The sequence below is a fragment of the Pleurodeles waltl genome, chromosome 5, assembly GCF_031143425.1.
Source record: "Pleurodeles waltl isolate 20211129_DDA chromosome 5, aPleWal1.hap1.20221129, whole genome shotgun sequence".
Classification (NCBI taxonomy): domain Eukaryota; kingdom Metazoa; phylum Chordata; class Amphibia; order Caudata; family Salamandridae; genus Pleurodeles; species Pleurodeles waltl.
Window position 1 is genome coordinate 85,554,976 of NC_090444.1, and position 24,338 is coordinate 85,579,313.

The window sequence follows — 24,338 nt, forward strand, 5'->3', positions numbered from 1 at the left end:
TTTTAAAACTACTACTATTTTAGTATTCTATTTTAAAGCTACCACCATTTTTAGTATTATATTTTAACACTAATGCTATTTTTGGGCATTCTATTGTGTGAGCTGTGAGTGGCTCACGCAATAGAATGCCCACAACAGCTGTCAGTGGCTGGTTGTTTTCAGGGTGCAGCTTGGTCCAAAGAGGGAGTTCTTGTTGCAGAGGTTAATGGGGTAACAAGGGACTCTGTTGCTTGTGAAGTTACCTCTTGCATACCTAGAGATCCATTGAATCAGCTTATTGACCTCACTCTGTAATATCAATGCAAACCCACCTTGTGTTCTTGTTGATGTTGTGGGCGTGTGGCTACCAGGCCGTAGCACATCTGTCAATGCACCTTCAATCAGTTGGCTTGTGGAGTCTGAAGACGGACATCTTATTCTGTTGTCTAGTAAGCCGTCTCCTTACCTGCTAGTATTTACCTCTCACAGCCACTTGACAGTTTGAAGTCCTCAAGCACCGTTCACCTGTTGTATTGGTAAATGTATTGTTTAGTTAATAAAAAAACATAGCAAAGCATTGTTTAAAGGATTAAAGCTAGCAAATAGGAGCCTATCATAAAAGCTATTTAAGACATTAAAACCATTTAAGCATTCAGCAATAACATAAAAGAAACAGCTTAAACTTCCAAGTGTTAGGAGGGGAAATTATTGTGCAAGACACCCCGACTAAGCAGATCAAAAACTCGACTAAGATACAGCATATTGTCACGACCTACTTGCAGTCTGTGTCTGTGACCCACAGGAAGTGTGGCGGGATTCTTGTTCTTGTAAGTTCTGCCTTGGCTCAAATTGGGGCGACCCTTTCTGGTAGCCACGTGCTGCTGACGGAGGGAACTCCAAAGGCCAGAAGGAGTCCCCAAGGGAAAAAACTTCCAAAGGGGAAAAAACCTCAACAAAAGGGAACTCCTGAAACAAAAACAAAAGTAAAAGAAAATCGAAACAAAAGGAAAAAATGACCAGGAAAAAGCTGGAACAAAATCAGAGTATAAATAGCTGACGCAGAGGAACAGGAGCGAAGACCACCATGAAACAGGAAGTGATGCAGCGCAAAGAGAAAAAGAAACACACACCTTATATACCCCAGGAACAGGAAGTGACCGACAGGAAGTAAAAGGTGCCATCTTGAATTGGGATCAAGTGTTAGAATGCTATAAAAAAACATCATAGTGAATAGGGAACCAGTGCATGCAGGGAAAAAGGAAAGATGTTGGGAAAAGAGAAAGAAACATGGGTAAAAAAGTAAGTATAAAAGTAGCAGAAACAAGAACGACAGAAAAGAAGAGAAGAATAAAAGAGGTGAGTGGGGGGAGCAGGATCTAATGGGGGAGCGTCGCACCAAAGAAAAAACGAGGCCCCATGCCCAATTTGGGGCCTTGACAAATGTAAGAAAGGCTCGGGGCGCGTCACGTCCTGATGCCGCGCGCCGCGTTCCGAGCCGAATATTCGGCTCGCGGAGCGGCACGCTGCGTGACACATATAGCAATCCAATGCTGTGCGATGCTCCCCCAGCCCAAATAAAGACATACTGTCGGTAGGGCATCTCACCTGTTTTCAGTGCTACTTTGTCAAAGAAAATATTTTTAAAAGTAGTGCAGCAGCCCAAGGTTTTTTTAGGAGCCGGCGTGGGCACTGCGGAAGCTAAGGTTGCTGCTGAACACAGGGGCTGGCTAGTTTATATTCCACCTCATGCCTCTTTCTTTCCCCCCTACACTTCCTGTTCTTTAACCCCACTCTTACTAGTTTTTTCTCATCCCAGCCTTCTCAACATTGTTTCCCTGTCTTTCTCTTCCGCCTTTCTCCATTTTCTGCCTTTCTCTCTTACTCTAGGTCAGTCTGATGGTGAAAAATAAGTTTCGGTCCACAAAAATGAGTGTTGATGCAGGCCTCCTGCGATCACCCGCACAAATTAAGCATTGACTGTTTAAAAGAAGTTGGTCACTTCGCAGCCCGCCCTAAATAATTTGAACAAAATTAGCCAACAGTAAGAAAATATTTAAAAGAGAGATAACAATGTCGGATACACAAATCAGTGATTTACTGTAGGGGTAAAGTAGCCTAGCCACCATATTGACTAGTGAAATAAATCTATATTGATATATTCCAAAAGTAGCATAGTTATATCTTACAGTAAGAGGGAGGTGAGAAGACAAGAGTGTGATTCTGTGACCCTTGAATACAGGAAATATCACAGGATTTGACATTTCTTCTGAGACTTTACTGCCTGCTAAAACATAGTTGCCTGAATCATTTATGTATTTTAAAGACCCAAAAGGAACTCTAAGATGCGTACAGGAAGCGTGTGCACTCGCAGCCATCTACGAAATGGAGCGCTGTAAAATCAATTACCTTCCAAAATGCCGCCACAAAACGTAGTTTCTCATATTGTGCAGTGGACTGGTGTTGCATCCTTTGGGCCTGTGCATACGGAGGGTGCATTTTTGGTTAATGCACTCCAGTCCCTGCTGTGCGAAGAACAGGGAACGACCTTCCCCTCCACCTCAGGAACACCGCATTGCTCCCTGAATTCAGGAAAGAACTCAAGACATGGCTGTTCGAATGAACAGAGCACCCGCGGAGCAGCTAGCAACTCCAGTGCCTTGAGACCTTCACGGGTGATTTGTTGTGCTCTATAAATCCTGATTGATTGTTTGAGTCAGTTGCCTCTATGCTGTGATTGCTTTGGCCCAGCAGCAGTTCTGCAAGGACAGTGCATATATAATTAAATTATATATTTATATATATATATATATATATATATATATATATATATATATATATATATATGTATATATATATATATATATTTTATATATAACGTTTAAAAAAATATATAAATTTTGTTCTCTCGTAAGCGTTACTCCGTCTCCCCATCACCCTATGTCTCTATCAATCTATCCTCCATCCCCACTCTCTGACTCAGCCCAAACCCATTCTACTACTTTCATCTCCAAATAAACCCGGCCTGAGCTCTTCCCTTCTCTACCACATCTAGCTCACCCAAATCTCAGTTTACTACGATGATCTCCCAAACAACCCTCTAATTTCTCCCTCATTAATCTCACCTTTGACTCATCCAAAACCCCTTCTGCTACTACGATCTCCCTAACCCCTTCCACAGACTCTTCCCTCCTCCATCTACCCTTTACTCATCCCAAGTCTCATCCTATAACTATAAACTCCCAATTAACACTTCTGGATTCTTCCCTCCTCCATCCCTCCATTACTCCAGTCACTCCAACTAACAAACTCACATATCCTCTGCTCAAATTAACTCATAAAAATACTAATACTGTACTCATATTTCCCTTTACTAATCCACCAGTAATTCCTGTCGGGCTCCTGAGTAGCGTGCTACGCGCCTAAAAGCGCATCAACACCTCATCAGGGGTAGTAAGCGCTATATAAATACAATAACACTATAACGCTGCTCTGCACTGCACATTGACATGTGGCCTACACTTGTGGCCTACCTTGCGGCCCCACTGGGCCAGAAGAACAGAAAGTCCAGTGGTCTGTCCAAGACTTTCACCCACAATGTGTGGTGTAGTTTGTCACCACCATTCAGGCACAGAGCGCTGATTGGTGCTTTTCTTTACAGCGCTGCCTCGAGTTCGGAGGTTCTAGCCTCTGGCTGCACCTGTCTGCCAGTTGCTCCAAAAAGTACTAAGCATTCACCAGGGAGCACACGTTGCCAATCTTTACTGCACAGCAGGAGTGGCACATGTTGCACAAAGGCAAGGCTGGGCCTATACACTTTTAAATGTTAAACACTTGCTGAATCTAACCAGAATCTAATATGCATTTTTGTTTCACGGCCACTGTCTTTCGGGATGGGGCTGGAATTGGTGGACAGCCTGGCTGGTTAAAAAAAAAAGTGAGTTACCAAACTGGATATTTAAAATCTCTGTACAGTCTAGGACACAAAAGCCTAAACCCATGGGGTCCCTTGAACTGTGGGGGCCCTAGGCCAGAGACCACTTTGTCCATGCTTTAAAAGGTTTCTGATGTGCTCCTGTGTCATCGGGGGGTGGGGGGCATAGGACTGCCCGGGCTGTAGTTTTATGTTTTATGTCTGGCTGAAGGAAGCTTGAACTCTCAGCAGGCGATATCCGGGGAACATCAAGAACAATGAATGTGAAATGGTCCAAGGCTGTCTGAGGGTGGAGAGAGAGGTTGCAGGGGGGAGAATGTAGGTGGGAATGGAGGTCATGGGGCGGCAGTGGGGGAGAAGGGACACGAGCACATGTGCCAAACATTGGTAAATAACGCCCCTCGATATCCATTTAAACATGGAACACACTTCAATAACACATAAAGTTCAATATAAAAAGCAGAACAAACTTGTGGCGTTCGAGGGAGTACGAATAAGGGAGTATCACAAAAACTGCAAGAAAAAAAAACACCAACAGGGTAATAAGGATAGTTTACGGGGTCAAGGTGCAAACATCAGCACGTCATCTATATAGGTATAAAATACACGGAAGAAGTGTTAAAGGGCGAGATATCGTGGAATATTTTTTAAGTAAACCTCGTTTGTATTTGCACAGAGAACCCTAATATACAATAGAGCTCCGACTCGCCAAATCCTGCAAAGCGTGCTCCGGTGTGACCCCTCCCTAACGCAACGAAGCACTTTAGCAGCCTCTGAAGGATGAGAGGCCAGGCGGGCGTGCGACCTGCAGGCTCTACGAAGTCCTCACCAGTAGGTGCTTTAACCCGCTGAGCTATCTCAGGATGACCAGTATTCTGACACTGATCTCCGTCCTCACGCCGGTGAGTGTAGGGTGGGCGCTGATGCAGGCAGGAAGGCGCCCACTCTAGCACCTTGAAGCAGGCTAAAAACCCACGAGTTTACCGTGAAAGGACAACCTTCTATTAATTGCCCGAATTTGAGCATTTGAGTGATGTTTTTTCACTCTCCCCGGGATAAAGTAATAACAGAGGCCAGCAGAGATGCTTTTTTGGGTAGTTCGGTCTCCCGACCACTACAGTAAAAGGCTTGTAACTGAAAGAAATCCGGGAGGTTGTACATTTGTCGGCTTCACCCACCCATGCAGTTCAGAAAAAAATAAGCAGCACGAGTTAGGCTTCAAAGGTTTCTTGTAGCGACAGACGCCTCCGAGGCCGCGGAGCCACAGAGGGGCGGCTTCAACCATACAAAGTCTCCACATTTTCACATTTTCAAACAAATGGCTGGACCCAGATAGGTCCCTGTAGCGGCGGTTCAGTCCCTGGAAGAGGGTCCTCTCTCCCTCCCTGCAGGGAGCTGTCCAGGTGCTGGGAGGGACTCTCCTCTAACTCCCGCAGGGAGCTGTCCAGGTGCTAAGGAGAGACTATCCTATCAGTCCCGCCAGGAGCTGTACAGGTGCTAAGGAGAGACTCTCCTCTCACTCCTGCCGGGAGCTGTCCAGGTGCTAAGGAGGGACTCTCCTCTCACTCCCGGAGGGAGCTGTCTGGGGCCTGGGACTGACTCTCCCCTCACTCCCAGGGAGCTGTCCAGGTGCTGGGAGAAACTCTCCTCTCACTCCCGCAGGGAGCTGTCCAGGTGCTAAGGAGGGACTCTCCTCTCACTCCCACAGGGAGCTGTCCAGGTGCTAAGGAGAGACTCTCCTCTCACTCCTGCTGGGAGCTGTCCAGGTGCTAAGGAGGGGCTCTCCTCTCACTCCCGCAGGGAGCTGTCCAGTTGCTAAGGAGGGACTCTTCTCTCACTCCTGCAGGGAGCTGTCCAGGTGCTGGGAGAAACTCTCCTCTCACTCCCGGAGGGAGCTGTCCAGGTGCTAAGGAGGGACTCTCCTCTCACTCCCGCAGGGAGCTGTCCAGGTGCTAAGGAGGGACTCTCCTCTCACTCCCGGAGGGAGCTGTCCAGGTGCTAAGGAGAGACTATCCTATCAGTCCAGCAGGGAGCTGTACAGGTGCTGGGAGAAACTCTCCTCTCACAGGGAGCTGTCCAGGTGCTAAGGAGGGACTCTCCTCTCACTCCCACAGGGAGCTGTCCAGGTGCTAAGGAGGGACTCTCCTCTCACTCCTGCTGGGAGCTGTCCAGGTGCTAAGGAGGGGCTCTCCTCTCACCCCCGCAGGGAGCTGTCCAGTTGCTAAGGAGGGACTCTTCTCTCACTCCTGCCGGGAGCTGTCCAGGTGCTGGGAGAAACTCTCCTCTCACTCCCGCAGGGAGCTGTCCAGGTGCTGGGGGAGACTCTCCTCTCACTCCCGCAGGGAGCTGTCTGGGTCCTGGGACTGACTCTCCTCTCACTCCCAGGGAGCTGTCCTGGTCCTGGGACTAACTCTCCTATCAGTCCAGCAGGGAGCTGTACAGGTGCTGGGAGAAACTCTCCTCTCACAGGGAGCTGTCCAGGTGCTAAGGAGGGACTCTTCTCTCACTCCCGGAGGGAGCTGTCCAGGTGCTAAGGAGAGACTATCCTATCAGTCCAGCAGGGAGCTGTACAGGTGCTGGGAGAAACTCTCCTCTCACAGGGAGCTGTCCAGGTGCTAAGGAGGGACTCTCCTCTCACTCCCACAGGGAGCTGTCCAGGTGCTAAGGAGGGACTCTCCTCTCACTCCTGCTGGGAGCTGTCCAGGTGCTAAGGAGGGGCTCTCCTCTCACCCCCGCAGGGAGCTGTCCAGTTGCTAAGGAGGGACTCTTCTCTCACCCCCGCAGGGAGCTGTCCAGTTGCTAAGGAGGGACTCTTCTCTCACTCCTGCAGGGAGCTGTCCAGGTGCTAAGGAGGGACTCTTCTCTCACTCCCGGAGGGAGCTGTCCAGGTGCTAAGGAGAGACTATCCTATCAGTCCAGCAGGGAGCTGTACAGGTGCTGGGAGAAACTCTCCTCTCACAGGGAGCTGTCCAGGTGCTAAGGAGGGACTCTCCTCTCACTCCCACAGGGAGCTGTCCAGGTGCTAAGGAGGGACTCTCCTCTCACTCCTGCTGGGAGCTGTCCAGGTGCTAAGGAGGGGCTCTCCTCTCACCCCCGCAGGGAGCTGTCCAGTTGCTAAGGAGGGACTCTTCTCTCACTCCTGCCGGGAGCTGTCCAGGTGCTGGGAGAAACTCTCCTCTCACTCCCGCAGGGAGCTGTCCAGGTGCTGGGGGAGACTCTCCTCTCACTCCCGCAGGGAGCTGTCTGGGTCCTGGGACTGACTCTCCTCTCACTCCCAGGGAGCTGTCCTGGTCCTGGGACTAACTCTCCTATCAGTCCAGCAGGGAGCTGTACAGGTGCTGGGAGAAACTCTCCTCTCACTCCCGCAGGGAGGTGTCCAGGTGCTAAGGAGGGACTCTTCTCTCACTCCCGGAGGGAGCTGTCCAGGTGCTAAGGAGAGACTCTCCTTTCAGTCCAGCAGGGAGCTGTCCAGGTGCTAAGGAGGGACTCTCCTCTCACTCCCGCAGGGAGCTGTCCAGGTGCTAAGGAGGGACTCTCCTCTCACTCCCGGAGGGAGCTGTCCAGGTGCTAAGGAGAGACTCTCCTTTCAGTCCAGCAGGGAGCTGTCCAGGTGCTGGGAGAAACTCTCCTCTCACTCCCGCAGGGAGCTGTCCAGGTGCTGGGAGAAACTCTCCTCTCACTCCCGCAGGGAGCTGTCCAGGTGCTGGGGGAGACTCTCCTCTCACTCCCGCAGGGAGCTGTCCAGGTGCTAAGGAGAAACTCTCCTCTCACTCCCGCAGGGAGCTGTCCAGGTGCTAAGGAGAGACTCTCCTCTCACTCCCGCAGGGAGCTGTCCAGGTGCTAAGGAGGGACTCTCCTCTCACTCCTGCCGGGAGCTGTCCAGGTGCTAAGGAGGGACTCTCCTCTCACTCCTGCCGGGAGCTGTCCAGGTGCTAAGGAGAGACTCTCCTCTCACTCCCGCAGGGAGCTGTCCAGGTGCTAAGGAGGGACTCTCCTCTCACTCCCGCAGGGAGCTGTCCAGGTGCTAAGGAGGGACTCTCCTCTCACTCCCACAGGGAGCTGTCCAGGTGCTAAGGAGAGACTCTCCTTTCAGTCCAGCAGGGAGCTGTCCAGGTGCTGGGAGAAACTCTCCTCTCACTCCCGCAGGGAGCTGTCCAGGTGCTAAGGAGAGACTCTCCTCTCACTCCTGCCGGGAGCTGTCCAGGTGCTAAGGAGGGACTCTCCTCTCACTCCTGCCGGGAGCTGTCCAGGTGCTAAGGAGGGACTCTCCTCTCACTCCCGCCAGGAGCTGTCCAGGGCCTGGGAGGGACCCTCCTCTCACTCCCACACAGTATTCTGTACATTAAGGGTATCCTGCCAGCACACAACCTATTCTACACTCACATCGACCTTTGCACTATAGCACAAAGGTGTGTGCGTGGTGATCTGCAATCTAATTGTGCACCAGAGCTAGAGAGAGAGCAGCTTAGTGTAATAATTTAGAATATTCAGTGCTTTCCTGCTCTGTCCTTGTCACACAAGCAACTTTGGGTATTACACTGTGTTATGTGACAGATTTGAAAATGTTGGCCTCAGCCTTTGCCCAATTCATCTAAAATCCTGAGTTTTAGAACAATGTATCTTGCATTTATAATTATTTAACACTTCTAACATGTAGGACTGTGTTTGTATCGTTTGCAGTGGCAATACGTACAGAAGGGTTTTGTGAAACTGTCCACACAGCCATCAAAGTCAAACCACGTAAGCCAAAGCAACAATTCAATAGCTCAACTAGAACACCCTAAAGATGTCCCCATAAGGCCTTTCCAAGTCTGGCCTGCTTTGAAAACATTGGAATGGCATGGACAGAGCCGGGCGTCCCACACTGCCACACAGTCATACTAGACTGTCAATCAATCAGGATTTATAAAGCGCAGCAAATCACCCGTAAGGGTCTCAAGGCACTGTGTGCTTTACCAATAAAATAACATAGCATAGTCAGAAGGTCAAACTTTGGTGGGTCCACCCGGTCTTTCATCCCTCCAAGGTCAATGAGCACCATTGAGTTGGGTAACAATAAACATCTGTTATTCAGCGCCAAGATGCCCCAATGGGTGAACGTGTGCGTTATAAATACACAATATCTTTGCACAGATGAGAGAAGCACACATGGGTGCAGGCTGTATTTACACACGCACACAGATGCACACATTTGCAGCTGGCAGAGTGAGTTTGAAGTCCTGAGTTGTGAAGTTTTCTGTTCTCTTCCACTGGTATCCAGCAGTCCACATAGGTGGAGCAGGTTTCAGTGACATGGCCACGACAGAGAACCGACTGTCTGTGCACGAGGAGGTTCTGACCAGCATGGGACAGCAACCACCTCTTCATATGTACGCGAAGCTTCGCTGAGGTGCCCCACCGCTCCTTTGCACTTATCGTATGTTACACACATGACACCTCGGCACTTAATGCCCCCTTCACATCCCTGTGCTTGCACCTTTTCACAAGTGCACCTTTGCCAACTCAGCTGCAACTTAGAATTGTCAATTCTGGTGAATTATCCAATGTGAACGTGAAACGATGCAGGGGTCGCCCCCGGTTCATGGCTCACCTGCGAGGGGTAGAAAGGAAGCGGAGGCTGATGCCAGGTCACGTGGTGTCTGGGTGGAGGTAGACATTACTGGGTAGAGAAGGGGTCAGGAAGATTACCAAGAGGTAACTTAGTGCACAGCCTCCCCCGCGATATGTGGTCTTTCACTGCTGGCCCAGCTCACGCGTGACAGGTAAAGCACAGTGCAAACACTGCAGGCTGGGGAGTGCACGACAATGCACACATGAGGCTGGTGGCACGAGCTATGGCGCGAAAAGACGCATGGCATTCCTCCTTGGCACCTACCCCAACCATCACCAAACACTGTCAACCCAACCAAGTGACCAGACACAACTAGCTTGATCCACAGAGGCATCTGTGCACCTTGGTTGTGAGTAGGTGCACCAGCAGCTTGGTTTACAAGTCTAAATTCAGGTTTTGCTGTAATGAAATGTGAATTTCCACTTGTGATTTGTTTTACTCAAACGTAATGCTACTATACGTCAGCATGGTGTAATTCTACTTGCAAGCAGACCAGCTGACAAAGGCCAACAGGGCGCCTTCCATGGAGGAGATGCCATGCACAGCTGGGCAGCACAATAGACTATTGATTGAGTTTTTGAATGTTCCCAAATATTTGCATATCCCACTCCCACTCAGCATATGACAGAAACTAACCGCACGCAAGTACAGGAATAATTTCCTTCTCGGTGTAGGACTGGAACAGGAAATCTCCCAAAATGTGTGGGCGCGTAGGGAAGGGATTTCTCTCCAGGGAAAAATATTTTCCCTCTGTAGAAAAAAAAGTGAGCAAGTTCAACTCACTTGTGCTAAAGATTTACTGGATAGACGGCAACGAACTACAGTGACTATTCGTAATTAAAAATCTTAGAACCAGCGCACAAAGGGGCAGATCTACAAGCCCCTAGCACCTCCTTGTACCATATTAGCAGCATTTTTTTTTTTTTACGCTAATGTGGCATTAGGAAGGCATTTTTGCCGCACCAGATTTACAAAGTGGCACAATGCATTCACCCCCTTGCACCACATTATACCTGTCCCATGGGCCAATATGTAAGGGGGGGCGTCCCGGTGTTGGGAGGCCCACAATAATGAGGCAGTGAAATCTACAAGATCACACAGCGCCTTTTTTGGTGTCATTTTTAACGCCTGCTCAGAACAGAGTTAAAATGATGCACATATTAACCAACATTTTTGACACTAGTAGCGCAAAGCGCCACAGTACCATCAAACATTTTGACACTCTTGGCCTAACATGTGCCATGGTACGCGGTATTATAAATATGTGGCACCCATGGTGTTGTGGGGCAGGGGCGACTCAAGAAAATTGGTGCATCAGTGCTGATGCGCCAGTTTCTTGTAAATCTGCCCCAAAGTGCGCCTAGACTTCAAAAGCGCTATCAAGCAGAAGTGCGCTATGTAGATGCTGATAACATACCATCACATACCATGTTACAATTTAGAAAACCCCTCTGTACAGTGTTTTCCTGCCTCTTGGGCCAAGGTCAGTGCAAAAGGAATACCTTTAAGAAAACAAATGAGCCTACTTCTAACACGCTGTTATTCTCAACTCTGTGCTCTCAAACTGCATTTCAGGGCTACCTCCTTCAAGGCGCCTCCTGAATTCCCATGTTGAAAGTCCCCCAAACACACAAGCGCTAACAAAAATCCACTTAGGCGCCTGCGTCAAAGCGCTTCTAACCACAAAGTGTATCAGATTCGCATGGACACCCATTAATTCAGGAAGCCTAGTTAAAGTGCTGACGAGGATGAGGCCGGGCTGGCTTCCCCGGGACACTCACTGAAGCCCTGCGCTGTGGCTGGCACGCTGCACGTCACCGGAGCTCTCCGTGGGCCTGTGCCCAGGGCGCGCACGGGAGCCCAGGCCCGGTTCTATTTCTGTCGCCCTGGGTTTGATTTCCATCAGTCCATTAGCTAGGGTCTTGGTGGCGGCGTGAGGGGGGCTCTGCTCTGTGAATGGTGGGCTGCCAGTGGCAGGCTCTGATTTAAACTCCTGGGAACTCTTGGCTTCCCTAGCACCGGTTGCTGGGGGGGCCAGGGGGCTCCGTCACTGTCATCGACGCCGTTACAGGCCGGGTGAATGGCCCCTTCATCTGTTTATGTGTGGGGCGGGAGCGTCTTGGCCAGTTTATCTTGTTTCTAGGCACTAATGTCCGCGGTGCTGGAGGGGAAAGAGGCTTCTCTATACATCCGCCTCCTTTCGGGTGCGTTCGCCCGTGAAAATACGCGCAAGGCCTCCGGTATAACCTGGACTCCCAAGCCATGGATGTGGCGTCTCTTTGAGAACAGCACAGAATGAGGGCAGTGTCTGAGGGAGTTGTATGACATTGCAACGAACTACAACCAACACACACAGACACATACAAACACACACACACGTACACTCTCTCTCTCTCACATACACTTACCTGATACATATATATACTGTTTCATTGTAAAGGCATGCGTGGTAAAGGCATATGCGTGGCAACAAATGCATTCCTTGGTAAAGGCATGTGTGTGCTACAGTCCTGTGTGGTAAAGTCAATGGGTGGTAAACACATTGCGTGGTGAAGGAGGCGTGGCAAAGGCATTGCGTGGTAATTGCTACTCTGTAAAGGACATTTCCCATCTGCGTGGGCACTTCTGGATGGTGAGACCCTGCCAGGTTTCATGGAGCTCTGAGATAATTAACATGGCGGACCTGGCTATGGGTCATGAGGCAGAACCCCTCGGCAGGTCAGAGCGGTCCCCCACCAAAGAGCTGCCTTCAGTTGGAAACGCGCCACAGTCGGTCACCAGCATGACATGGAGTTAGTCTGTGCCCAGTCAGAGAGGCCGCATCTCCGTTGCCATGGAAACAGACAGGAAGCGTTTCACTGATGGCCGCATCTATAGTGCTTGGTTGAAACATGTCTCTTGACAAAACATACTCTATTGAGACCTGGATGGAATAATGTTTAGTCATTGTTTTAATCCTCCACATACATCCCAAGAGTGGTTGGGAGTTTGAGGAGGCTACCTTCTACTGTAAACAAAATCCTCTGAGGTTAACAGGGGAAGAACTAGAGCATCAGGGCATCGAGATTCGCAAACTCCAACACATAAACAACAGAAGAAGCAGAGAAAACCCGACCTATCAGTGCTGTACCCAGAGGAGGGATATCTATCCATGGATTGGGCACAGATTTGGGTGCCCTGTGTAGATGTTGAAGGTGAAGTGAACATATCATAAAAGATGCCAGGTGAACACTCACACCCACCCAGGGGTCATGCTTTATCCTTGGGCTTCCCGTGTGCCAAGAAGGATTAGAATGGTGACCACGCTTCCTGTATTGAAGAAAGCACTTTGGAGGTCCCAAGAGTAGTTTAAAAATCTCCCAGGTATCTCAAAAAGTATTTCATTCCCCGAGTACCAAGGAGATGGTTAAACGTATAATATGAGGTGCTTAATGAGGAACAGTACTTCTGCATCACAGAGGTCAACATGTTTCTGCAAGGTGGGCTCCTCCGGGGTCTGCAGCGCACAAATGAGAAAGGCTGAGGATGAAGAATGACACCTGGGTAGGTGTGTGAGGACTCCCTTAACATTTTTGTGATATGTTCACCTTAAACATACACACAGGACACACAAAACTGTACCTGGTCCACAGTAAATGATACTCCTCTAGGTACAGCACGGATATATCAGACTTTCGCTTTTTGTTCTGTTGGCTACCTTGTACACACCTGGGCTCATATTTATACCTTTTTTAGCACCGCTTTTTGACGCAAAAGCAGCGCAAATTCACAAAATACAATTGTATTTTGTAAGTTTGCACCACTTTTGCGTCAAAAAATGATGCAAATGCGGCGCTAAAAAAGTATAAATATAGGCGCTGGAGTGTGTACAGCCAGCACACCAATGACCTGCCGGATGGCACAGCAGGTGCACAAACAGCTATCTGGAAGCAGGTAGGGGCTTAGGCTAGGAATTATGGGCCAGATGTAGCAAAGGTTTTTACCCATTCTGTGTCTATGGGAAAAAGTGTTTGTACATATGGACCTATGTCCTTTAAATACTAATGCTGCATGTTATGACTCATTTCCAAGATGAAGGCTTAGAACAGAAGGTATTTTTCACACCCTGTAGTTACCAACCCTATTCCTTATAACTTGTAATCAGGCCCAGAGTCAATATTGCTGTTCCTGTGATTTATCAGTTTCATTAAAAGTGCGCCTTGTATTTGTGTTTTTTGTACATGGGCTTAACCCCCATGTGCCAGAAGTGAAGTTTTACAAGTACACAGAGGGAAACTGTTCTTTGTCCCCCGTGATCTGCCTACACGGGAGCTAGTTTTTGCCAAAACACGTGAGACTTGTTGCTTGCAGGCCCCGTGCCTGGTAAACCTTTGGATAAAAATATATTTTACTCTAACATGTACATTTCAGTAGCTCCGATAAAGATGATATGTTAAGATCTATAAAATGTTGGCAACCGAGTTAGGGCAACATATTTCTTCGGGATAAAATATCATTTGGAATCCTTCCTGATAAAGCCCCGGTGGAATTTCTCTTCTGGCCATGTCCATGATAATCTATTACATTTTAATCGTGCATTGGGGACTCCTTTATCACTGCAGAGACTGCGGCAGGCTTGCTGGCTAGGAAGCCCAGGATGGGGGTCCAGCCCTCTCTTCTCACTCAATCCAGTTTTTAGAGTTGAGCCTGCGTCGCATGCGCTTGCACATTCGTATCGCTTGCGAGACGCTGTAATAGTAATAATACTCCTGTTTGCCCTCCTGCAGATATCCTCTCCACACAGGCTGCACAGAGCACAGAGTTGAACTGATGACTTGGGGTGTGGTTTAGGTCTCGGCGGATGGGTTATTCCATCACAGTGGTGACAGATATCTCATCCGCTGAAATCTAAATTCCATAGGACATAATGGGATTTAGATTTCAGCAGATGGGATATCCGTCACTGTTGTGATAGAGTAACCCCTCAGCTAAAATCTAAATCAAGCCCATAATGTTGCTGTTCATTTGGGGCTTCGAATTACACTCTGATTGCGCGTTCTTTGAATAAATTGCGCGTTCTTTGAATAACTTCGCATATAAGATCCTTCATGGTGTTGATTCTGTATCACTTATTTTTGATTTTTGTAATAAAACCCTTTAACTTTTCATTGATCTACAACTCAATTATTGAGTGCCCCCATTACTTTTTAAACTGTTTTACTCTGCTAATTGATGGTGGGGAGGTACCTTAACAAGAGGACATATTTCCATATGAAATTGAGGCTTAACAACCTCTATAATCTAGCAAACTGTGGGAAAACCAAATGAGGTAACTTTTGGAGTGTATACATTTTGGGGTACACTTTTGCTCCCACACTAGCAGGTCTAAGTGGTTATAGAAATGATATACTTCTTTATATATCTCAGACACTCCTTTGTTCAAATCTTCTACAGACATTACTAGCTTGTGTAATCTTAAAGTAGTCTTTTTTACTAACTATACACTACATTGTGAGGTGTGAATAATACCTTATTGTAAATCTACTTTTTCAGTCCGTCATAATTTTACAACACAGATAATCCTTATTAAACTTGAGAAACCTTTAAGACAGAAGTGGTGGTCACATGTCCTGTGTTTAAATGTTCACACTCACTGATCACAAGTAAGAGCAGAGGGGCACTACTGCACATGTAATAAAAATCATTTAAAAGTAATATTTCTTGTTTTAATTACAAAACTATAAATTGCTTAGCCACATTATAGAATTGACAGCTATCCTAATCTGAAAATACCTATTGAGCTCCAGCCTGCCTCAAAGGATTCCCTCTGTAAGATAACTCTTGTATACGCTGTACCAAAAGTCTATCCAGGATTAAGTATTTAACAATAAAATTGTAATTGCACATTTAAACAAAACATTATGCAAGTGATATTACAAAATTTCCCCTTTTTAAGTCACCTTTATCATGTAATTGATATCAGTTCATTTTTAATGAAATGTCAATAATTTTTCTAATATGAATTTGAATCTAACTTTTTAGGTCTGCCTTGGGGACAGTTTAGGCTGTCTCCCAGATAATTGTTTCTGCAAAACAAATCATACATAACATACATACAAAGAGGGGCTTTTGATCAAGCCTCATTCGTTGGTCTGTTAATTCACATTCACGTTTTGCTTCTGCCCACTACAGCATATAACAGGAGGCCCTGGATCACCCCACTTTTCCCATTGGCTCCCTTCTCTTTGAGTGACTGCACCAAACTTGTGCACATTGTTCACATCCACTTAAAAATAGTTCCTGCCTCTCTAAGTGACAAAGCTGGCTTAAAGTGTACGTTTTCCTTTTCATTTAACATTTGATATTATCTTTAAGGAGCAGGGATTTGTTTGCCTTCCCTTTGCATGCCCAGCTAGATGTTGGTGTATTTCCTTTCTCTTTTTGATGTTATGAAGTGTTTAAATGGCATTCTAACATTATAGCCGTCTGCAACCTGCGTTCCTGTCTAGGTGGTGATTTCTTCTTGTCCCCATCATATATAATATTAATAAAATTCATTACACAATTAAAGAACTTAATTTTTTTAATTATAAACACTAGTCATGCTGCCACATCAGCTTGCCCCTCTGGCTAGCCGGGGGTTGAGAAGGGGCCCTGTAGTGTCAAAGGAGGTGGTGTCTGTGTGTCACTGTCAGTCCTGGACAGTTCCCTGTTGTTTTTGAGTGTATGTTTCGGTCTGGTTCTCTCCGGTTATTTGTGGCTCCTAGCAAACATCGGTCTGCTAGGCCTTGCTCTTGTCTCCTGGTCAGGGAGCTGCTCCTGGCCACAGCAGGCAGTTTATCTCTCAGTTAGGGAAGGGCAAAGCTGCATGGGTACTCCATAGTCTCTGGCAAACTTCTAGGCTGGGGTGAAAGAAAGAACTTCCAGGGTCCTCTTCATCAGCAGATGCCCCTCTCTGCTGGTGCAGCAGATCTGCCCCAGAGGTGGAGGTGAGCTTGGCGTACTGCCTCAAGAGGCCTTTACTTATCTCATACTAGGGGCATTACCTTGAAACCTTGGCCAATGAAAAAGCGTGCCTTGTTTAAGATCCACAGCTGTGGCCAATCAGAGTGGGGTAAATTTTTCACCCCCTACAAACGATGGAGTGGAAGTAGGTTTACAGGAATGTGTATTCCAAATAGGACAGTAGAAAGTCCTATGTCGTCTCTGGGATTTACAGACAGCTTATAGGACCACAGAATGGAACGGTGAGGCCACAGAGAGCCAGGCACAACTTGCGGCGCGGTAAAGGAGTGGGGCAGAAAATATTAAATTTAAAAAAAGAAAACTTACCTAAGCCGCCGCGCCCTGCCGCTCTTCTGGCTCCACTTGCAGGCACAGGCTCCCCATCGTGCCCTGCGGCCAACCCTAATGCTGCTCTCATGCTGCTGGCAGCAGGAAAGCAACGTTAGGATTGGCCGGAGTGTCCTGGCTTGGCGCTTCCAGGCAGGCTGGGAGCCTGGGCCTGCTCTCTCCAACCCGGCAACACAGTGCTGGGTTGGAGAGAGCTCAGTGCGCATGTGTGTTTGGCCGGCCCCGAGACAGCCGACCAAACACACATGTGCACTGAGGGAAGTGCATAGCACTCCCCCTCCTTCCCTGTCATCCCCCATGGCCCACCCCCTTTAGAAATAAAACGATAGTAAACATTGTTTATTAGCATTTTATTCTTAGAGGTTTGCAACTGCTGCTGCTGGCGGGGGGCGACGCTCCTCCGCCATAGCGGAAGAGGCGCTGCTGCAGACAGCCACACGTTATAGGCAGGGACATCGTAAGGATTTTGCGGGCTTTGAATTTACGGTCCAAGTTCTGCTTTTTCATGCCTGTTTTCGTCAGGTCACCAAGACTGCGCAGGTGCACTCGTACAAATTCTAAATGTATTTCCATCCAATATTCAGGGATAGATATGTGTGTATTTAATATTGTAATACAGCAGAAGCTCACTGATATTACTGCAAATAACGCCCTTTCTCATATGTGATGTCCTGTTTTGATCTAGAAAAAACTTTTTTTATGGACGTGTATCAAGGGAAAATGGTATTTAAAACAATCTATGTTTAAAAATCATTCAAGGTCTTGAAGGCAGCACTGTGTGGGGAACAGGGCCAGAGCTATCAGAGGGGCCCCTGTTAGGCTGGGGCTCTGGGCCAGAGTCCCCTTTACCCATGTCTCAAAACATCTCTTGATATTGGTTCCATGAGTAACCATCCAGACTTTGACAGCAGGGGTAAGGTATATGGTATTGCTGGGAAGGTCTGCAGGCAGGGCTACCAAAACATTAAAAAAGTGACTGAGCCCTGTGTTCTTCAGAGTGAACCCCTGTCCTAAATGTAAGTGTGGAACCATCTGTTCCCTTACTGGCACCTGCCTTCTTCCCAAGGTCCTGGTGGTGGAGAAGGCAGTAGGCAGCTCTACTCTCCTTAGGGGGCACTTTGGGTTTTGAGCTCTGCTGGGGGGCATGAAGGGACTTTCCGTTACCACACAGACTGTGAAGGGCACAGGGCAGGGTAAAAAAGATGTCCGAAGAGTGAACCTACTGAACTCCGTCCCTAAGCGACCCTACACCTATTTATTTGTGGTATTTTTAACACTCTCCTGTGTAGTGCTTTTTCTCACACTGGGCTCTTTTACTCTCCCTCGCTGCAGGTGAGTACGCGGATGGAGTGAGCGACAAGGACATCATACTCATTCACTCGTGCCGGCAGTGGACGACGGTGACAGCGCACAGCCTGGAGGAGGGGCACTACGTCATCGGTCCGAAGATTGACATCCCGCTGCAGTATCCAGGTACGCGGAGACCGCCTGGGGGCGGGACTGCAGGCCTCCAGGGTGGGGCTAATGTCAAGAGTGAACAGCCTGCCTGCTAGAGAGATGAACGGTGGGGGAAGGATTCATCTATAGGAATTTCAATTGTGTGACATGGCATTGTGAGGTATATTTAAGATCCCCTAGCGCCAGCTTAGAGTCGCCATAGTGTCATTTTTTCGACACTAAGGTAGCGCTAAAGTGGCTTTTTCTGCAAGCCATATTTACAAAGTGTTGCAATGCATGCATTGCGCTACTTTGTAACCCCTTGCGCCACATTATGCCTTCGCCAGACATAAGGTATGCAAGGGGGCGTTCCGGTGTTAGGAGGCCTGCAAAAATGGAGCAGTGAAATTTAACAGATTACACTGCACCCTTTTTGGCATCATTTTTAACACCTGCTTAGAGCAAATGTTAAAATGACGCTCCCATAGAAACCTATGGGCCTCTTTTCACTTTTCTACACTAGCGTCAACATTTTTTACACTACCGTAGCAAAGCGCCACAATAACGTAAACATTTTTGAAACTATTGTGCTAACGACCGCCATGGTGCGTCATATTATTAATACGGTGCAACCATGGTGTTGTTAGGTGCCAGTAGGGGGGCGCAGAAAAAGTGTTGTATCAGCTCTCATGTGCCTCTTTTTCTTAAATATGGGCCAGTATGTCTAAAACTTTACTCCTGTCTCAGGCTCATTGAATTAGAGGATCTTTGCTTAGCTAGGCAGCACTTTATTGCTTGGATATTTCACACTTTAGCTGTGAGGGTGCGTCGTTTGCAATGCCGCAAAACGGCGACATTTGAAAATCTCTAGCAAGTAACAAAGAAAACCATGGCCCATATTTATACTTTTTGACGCAAAAGCAGCACAAACTTACAAAATACAATTGTATTTTGTAAGTTTGCAACGCTTTTGCATCAAAAAGCGGCACAAATGCGGCACTAAAAAAGTATAAATACAGGCCCATATGTCCCAAAAAATTACCAAAAAAAACATAACAACGATTTTGCACAGGGGTTGGGGTGAATAGGGGGCTGGTGGGGGAGGGGCAGACAATGCATATACAGGGATATGGTTGGGGCGGGAGAGGAAAAAAGCACTGAGGGCAGATATAACCAGAGGCACTGGAATTATTCAATTCTGTAGTCAAAACCTTTGCCACATAAATATGGAGTTGCCACACCTGTCACATAATCCATCCCCTGCTGCATAATTTGCAGATTCTATCAATAAAAATGTTGTTTATAGTTCGAATGAATCAAAAGTTACTAAAAACGTTGCCACATGTTGCTGTGCTGTGGCCCACCCTTTGCAAATGTTAACGCATCATCCATCAGTTACAGCCCAGATTGCTGTATTTAGGGGTGAAACCCTTACTAATCCGTGGAAACCTCTGCCCAGGCAGCGTTATTTGTGTAAAAATCACAAAATATTGAAATTAATTCTGTCACAAAATGTGCCATACCGTTTTGCCACATAATTTGCCTTTTCTTGCTGCGTGATTTAGTTAACCATATGAATAATCGGGTCTTCCCCTGCCGCATAATTTTAGTGGCCCTGAACATAGTAAAGTAACTATGTAATCGTTTCTTGTAATAGGTTGAAGGGTATGTTTTTTCTTGCTAACGGGACAGAGGTAGTGAATCTATTTATTTCCCACTCTTAAAAACAACCTGATACTAGTGAAAGGACATTTTTTTTATAAACAACTTTATTGTTTTTTTAATACAGAACACAAACAAGTCGCATTGAATCCGCCTCTACAGTATGTGCCCAGAGCATCCTCAAATTTACCCAAGACCATATACTACAGTTTGGTCAAATTTACAGTTACATTATACTCCCTCCTGCGCATCTCCTTGTAATATTTCCATTTCTGCATTCCCAGCCCATTTCCCAGTGAAGGACATTATATAATATTTTTTTTTTTTCTTAGTATTCCAGCTGTTGAATATCCTGACCAGTTTGCCATCTGGGAATGAAGAATCTTCCTTTCGTTTAAGATACACACGTGATTTTTAAGTGTATGGTTTATTTGTCAAGCATAATGTGAGCGTGACACAGGAATTTTAGGCACTGTGTTCATTTTTAGGCACTACACATATGTGAGTGGGCAGGATCGTGCTTACTCCAGTCTTCTGGGAAGGATGTACAGCTGCAAGTAAGAGACAATGCTAAACCGAAAACTACAAAGCAGACCAAGCCTACTCCCCCGGCCATGATTGCTCCCACTTGGAAGAAACAGGGCCACATAACTGAGTGACTATTTACATTTAATGTGGAAATATGGTTTGATTCATGACAATTCATTTATTCTGCCCAGAAATGGACAAAAGAAACATCGGGCTCAATTCTAACACATTTTCTATGCCCCAAAGTAAAATCTAGCTGGCCCAAAAGTCCGCCTGCAATGGGAAATCCTGGTTCTGGTTCACAGAAATAGGGCTGGTGGCACTGTACCCTGTGTGGGATGTGGGCATTAGCTGATCCCACAAGGAATACCTGCTGTAAGTAATGAAGGGCTAGAGGCAGGTTTGTGATCACTCCCTACAGATATGACTGGCTGCAGTAGGCGAGCAGCTAGCAATGTACACATACCCCAAGAAGGCATTCTACTAGAATTGTGTGTATAAACATTACTCTACAATAATTTTGTAGACAAAATAGCAGCTACCAAACATGTCTAGTAGGAAGGTTTCTTCCATTGAGGTGTGTTGTGGGGCACAGTGTGGCCCCAGGGCTTCCCCTCTACAGAGGAGGCTTCTGGGAAGGATTATAGAGAAGTGTACACTCCAATCCAATTCTTCCGGATTCCAAAGTTGTGTCAGCGTCACTGCCCACAACACGCATCACTCCCTCTGATAACAAAGGGCATCCATAGAAAGGTATGTGTGGCACACATCAGGGTGTGAGTGGGGAGAGAGGGAGGCTAGTGGCGTTGCGGTCAGACTGAGTTCTATGTCAGAAGTTGAACTAGGGCAGTGTCATTCGTTCTGTCCGTGGATGGCCTGCACGATAAGGGTGGTCAGCCACAGGTCAGTGTCACTTCTAAAAGGCCAGTACCCGTCAAAAATCAAGATGTCTGTGTTTAGACTATCAACTTCCAGGACCATGCTAATATAAGGACCTCATGAATCAGGTGCAGCCATCAAGGCTGGGGATATTAAAGGCTGGCAGGGCTGGGGATGTATCAGTCCAGCAACAGGAAGTGTCTCTGAAAGTGCAGTGGAGGTGTAACAGAATGTGTTACATGTCAAGTATGGCTCTCCGAGGGTGATATGACAAGAAAAAGAAAACAAGAGCATGTTAGCTGTCTAGAAGGGCTGGGATGGAGTCAGTCAAAGGTGCAGCCAATACCTCTGAATACAAAGTGATGCTGTTCTCAGAGCTGGTCCCATGCCAGATTACCACAGCTGAAAGACCAGAAGGTCTTGTGCACAGCCCATCACATGTCAAGTCCTTTAATGTTAAAGGCTGGTGGGGGCTGGGCGGAGTCAGGTGTTATGTCCCCAGAGATTGACTGCACCCAAAGTCGTGAACTATTATGTCCTCTGGTTTAGATTGTATCCAGGGGTTGTACCTGGTTCCGTCCTCTGGTTTTGACAGAACACAGGACTGTTCTTGGTGATACCCCTGGGAATGAGTTTTCTGGTTCATGTCTGGTTATGTTGTTTTCTGTTGACTGGTTCCAGGTTTGAACTTACTTCCGCTGATTTTGACTGCATCCAGTGTCATCACTGTTATACACCCTGCTATTGATGCTACGCAGGGATTTACCTGGCGATGTCGCCTGCTAGTAATGCTACACAGGGATTTACCTGGCGATGTTGCCTGCTATTGATGCTACGCAGGGATTTACCTGGCGATGTCGCCTGCTAGTAATGCTACGCAGGGATTTACCTGGCGATTTTGCCTCCTATAGATGCTACACAGGGATTTACCTGGCGATGTTGCTTGCTAGTGATGCTACGCAGGGATTTACGATGTCGCCTGCTAGTGATGCTACGCAAGGATTTACCTGGTGATGTCTCCAGCTAGTGAAGCTACGCAGGGATTTACCTGGCGATGTCGCCTGCTATTGATGCTAAGCAGGGATTTACCTGGCGATGTGCCTGCTAGTGATGCTACACAGGGATTTACCTGGCAATGTGCCTGCTAGTGATGCTATGCAGGGCTTTACCTGTCGATGTCGCCTGCTAGTGATGCTACATAGGGATTTACCTGGCAATGTCGCCTTCTATTGATGCTAAGCAGGGATTTACCTGGCGATGTTGCCTGCTATTGATGCTGCACAGAGATTTACCTGGCGATGTCGCATGCTAGTGATGCTGCGCAGGGATTTACCTGCCGATGTCACCTTCTATTGATGCTAAGCAGGGATTTACCTGACGATGTCGCCTGCTATTGATGCTAAGCAGGGATTTACCTGGCGTTGTCACCTGCTAGTGATGCTATGCAGGGATTTACCTGGCGATGTCGCCTGCTATTGATGCTACGCAGGGAATAACCTGGCAATGTTGCCTGCTAGCGATGACATCCAGAATTATATCCTGCTAAGCCCTCTGGTTCTGTCCTGTATGACTCACTCATTCAGACTTGTACCTGATTTCTAATTTCTCTGGTGACTGTCACCAGGGGTTACCTGGTTGTGTTCTCTAGTTTTGACCGTGGTTTTGCCTTGGTCTGGGTATTACCTAGTTATATCCTCGGCTATTCACTGTCTGTAGGGTTGTACTTTCTTATGTCCACTGGTTGACTGCATCCCGAGTTTTAACTAATTGTGCCCTCTTCTAGTGACTGCATTCGGGGATTTACCTGCTTATGTCAGCTGCTATTGACGATAGCTAGAGTTGTACCTTGTTATGTGTTCAGTCCTGTATTACTCACTTTATCAGAGTTGTACCTGGTTTCTCCTTTCACTAGTGACTGTCACCAGGGGTTACCTGGCTGTGTTCTCTAGTTGTTACCCTATCCGAGGTTGTACCTTGTTATGCCCCTGGTTTTGAATTGGTCTGGGTTGTACCTAGTTATATCCTCTGCTATTGACCTAGTATCTATGTTTGTGCTTACTTATATCCACTGGTTGACTGTATCTTGAGTTTTAACCGGCTGAGCCCTCTTCTACTGACTGCATTCTGGGATTTACCTGGCTATGTGACTGTCACCTGCTAGTGACGACATCCAGAGTTGTACATTGTTATGTCCTCTGCTTTTGGTTATAGCTGGAGTTGTGCATGGTTAGGTGCTCTGGGTTTCACGGTATCCGGGTTTGCACTTGGCTGTGTTCTCTGTTACTTACTCTATAAAGGTTGTACCCGATTACTGCCTGTACTATTGACTGTCACCAGGGTTGAACCTGGTTACTGCATCTACTACTGACCGTCACCAAGGTTGTACCTCGTTCTGCATCTACTATTGACTATTATCAAGGTCATACATTGTTGTTGCCTCTACTATTGACAATCACCAGGGTGACCTGGTTACTACTTGTACTATTGACCATTACCAAGCTTGTACTAGGTTACTACCTCTATGTTTGACCATCCCCAGGGTTGTCGCTGGTTCTGCATCTACTATCGATTGTTACTAGGGTTGTACCTGGTTACTTCCTCTACTCTTGACCATGACCAGGGTTGTACCTGGCTACTGACTGTACCATTCACCAACACCAGGACTGTACCTGGTTACTACTTGTGCTGCTGTCTGTCACCAGGGTTGTGCCTGGTTAACGACTGTACTACTGATAGTCACCAGATACCTGGCTACTGACTTACTATTCCCCATCACTAGGGCTGTACCTGGTTACTGCCTCCTCTATTGACAGACACCAGGGTTGTACCTAGTTACTGCCTCTATTATTTACCATCACCAGGGCTGTCCCTGGTTCTGCAACTACTACTGACTGTTACTAGGTTTGTACCTAGTCACTGCCTGTCCCACTGACTGCTATCAGGGTGGTATCTGGGTACCTCTTGGCAATGAAGTTCCTG

General features: G+C 47.3%; 1 protein-coding gene across 3 annotated transcripts in view; it reads left to right on the top strand.

Annotated features, from left to right (window-relative positions):
* Window positions 1–24,338, top strand: part of GAREM2 (GRB2 associated regulator of MAPK1 subtype 2) — a 450,933-nt gene that overhangs the window by 51,562 nt on the left and 375,033 nt on the right. For all 3 annotated transcript variants that reach the window (XM_069233656.1, XM_069233657.1, XM_069233658.1), the window contains exon 2: window positions 18,186–18,326. In XM_069233656.1, coding sequence (XP_069089757.1) covers window positions 18,186–18,326 — 141 coding nt within the window. The remainder of the gene's footprint in view (window positions 1–18,185; window positions 18,327–24,338) is intronic.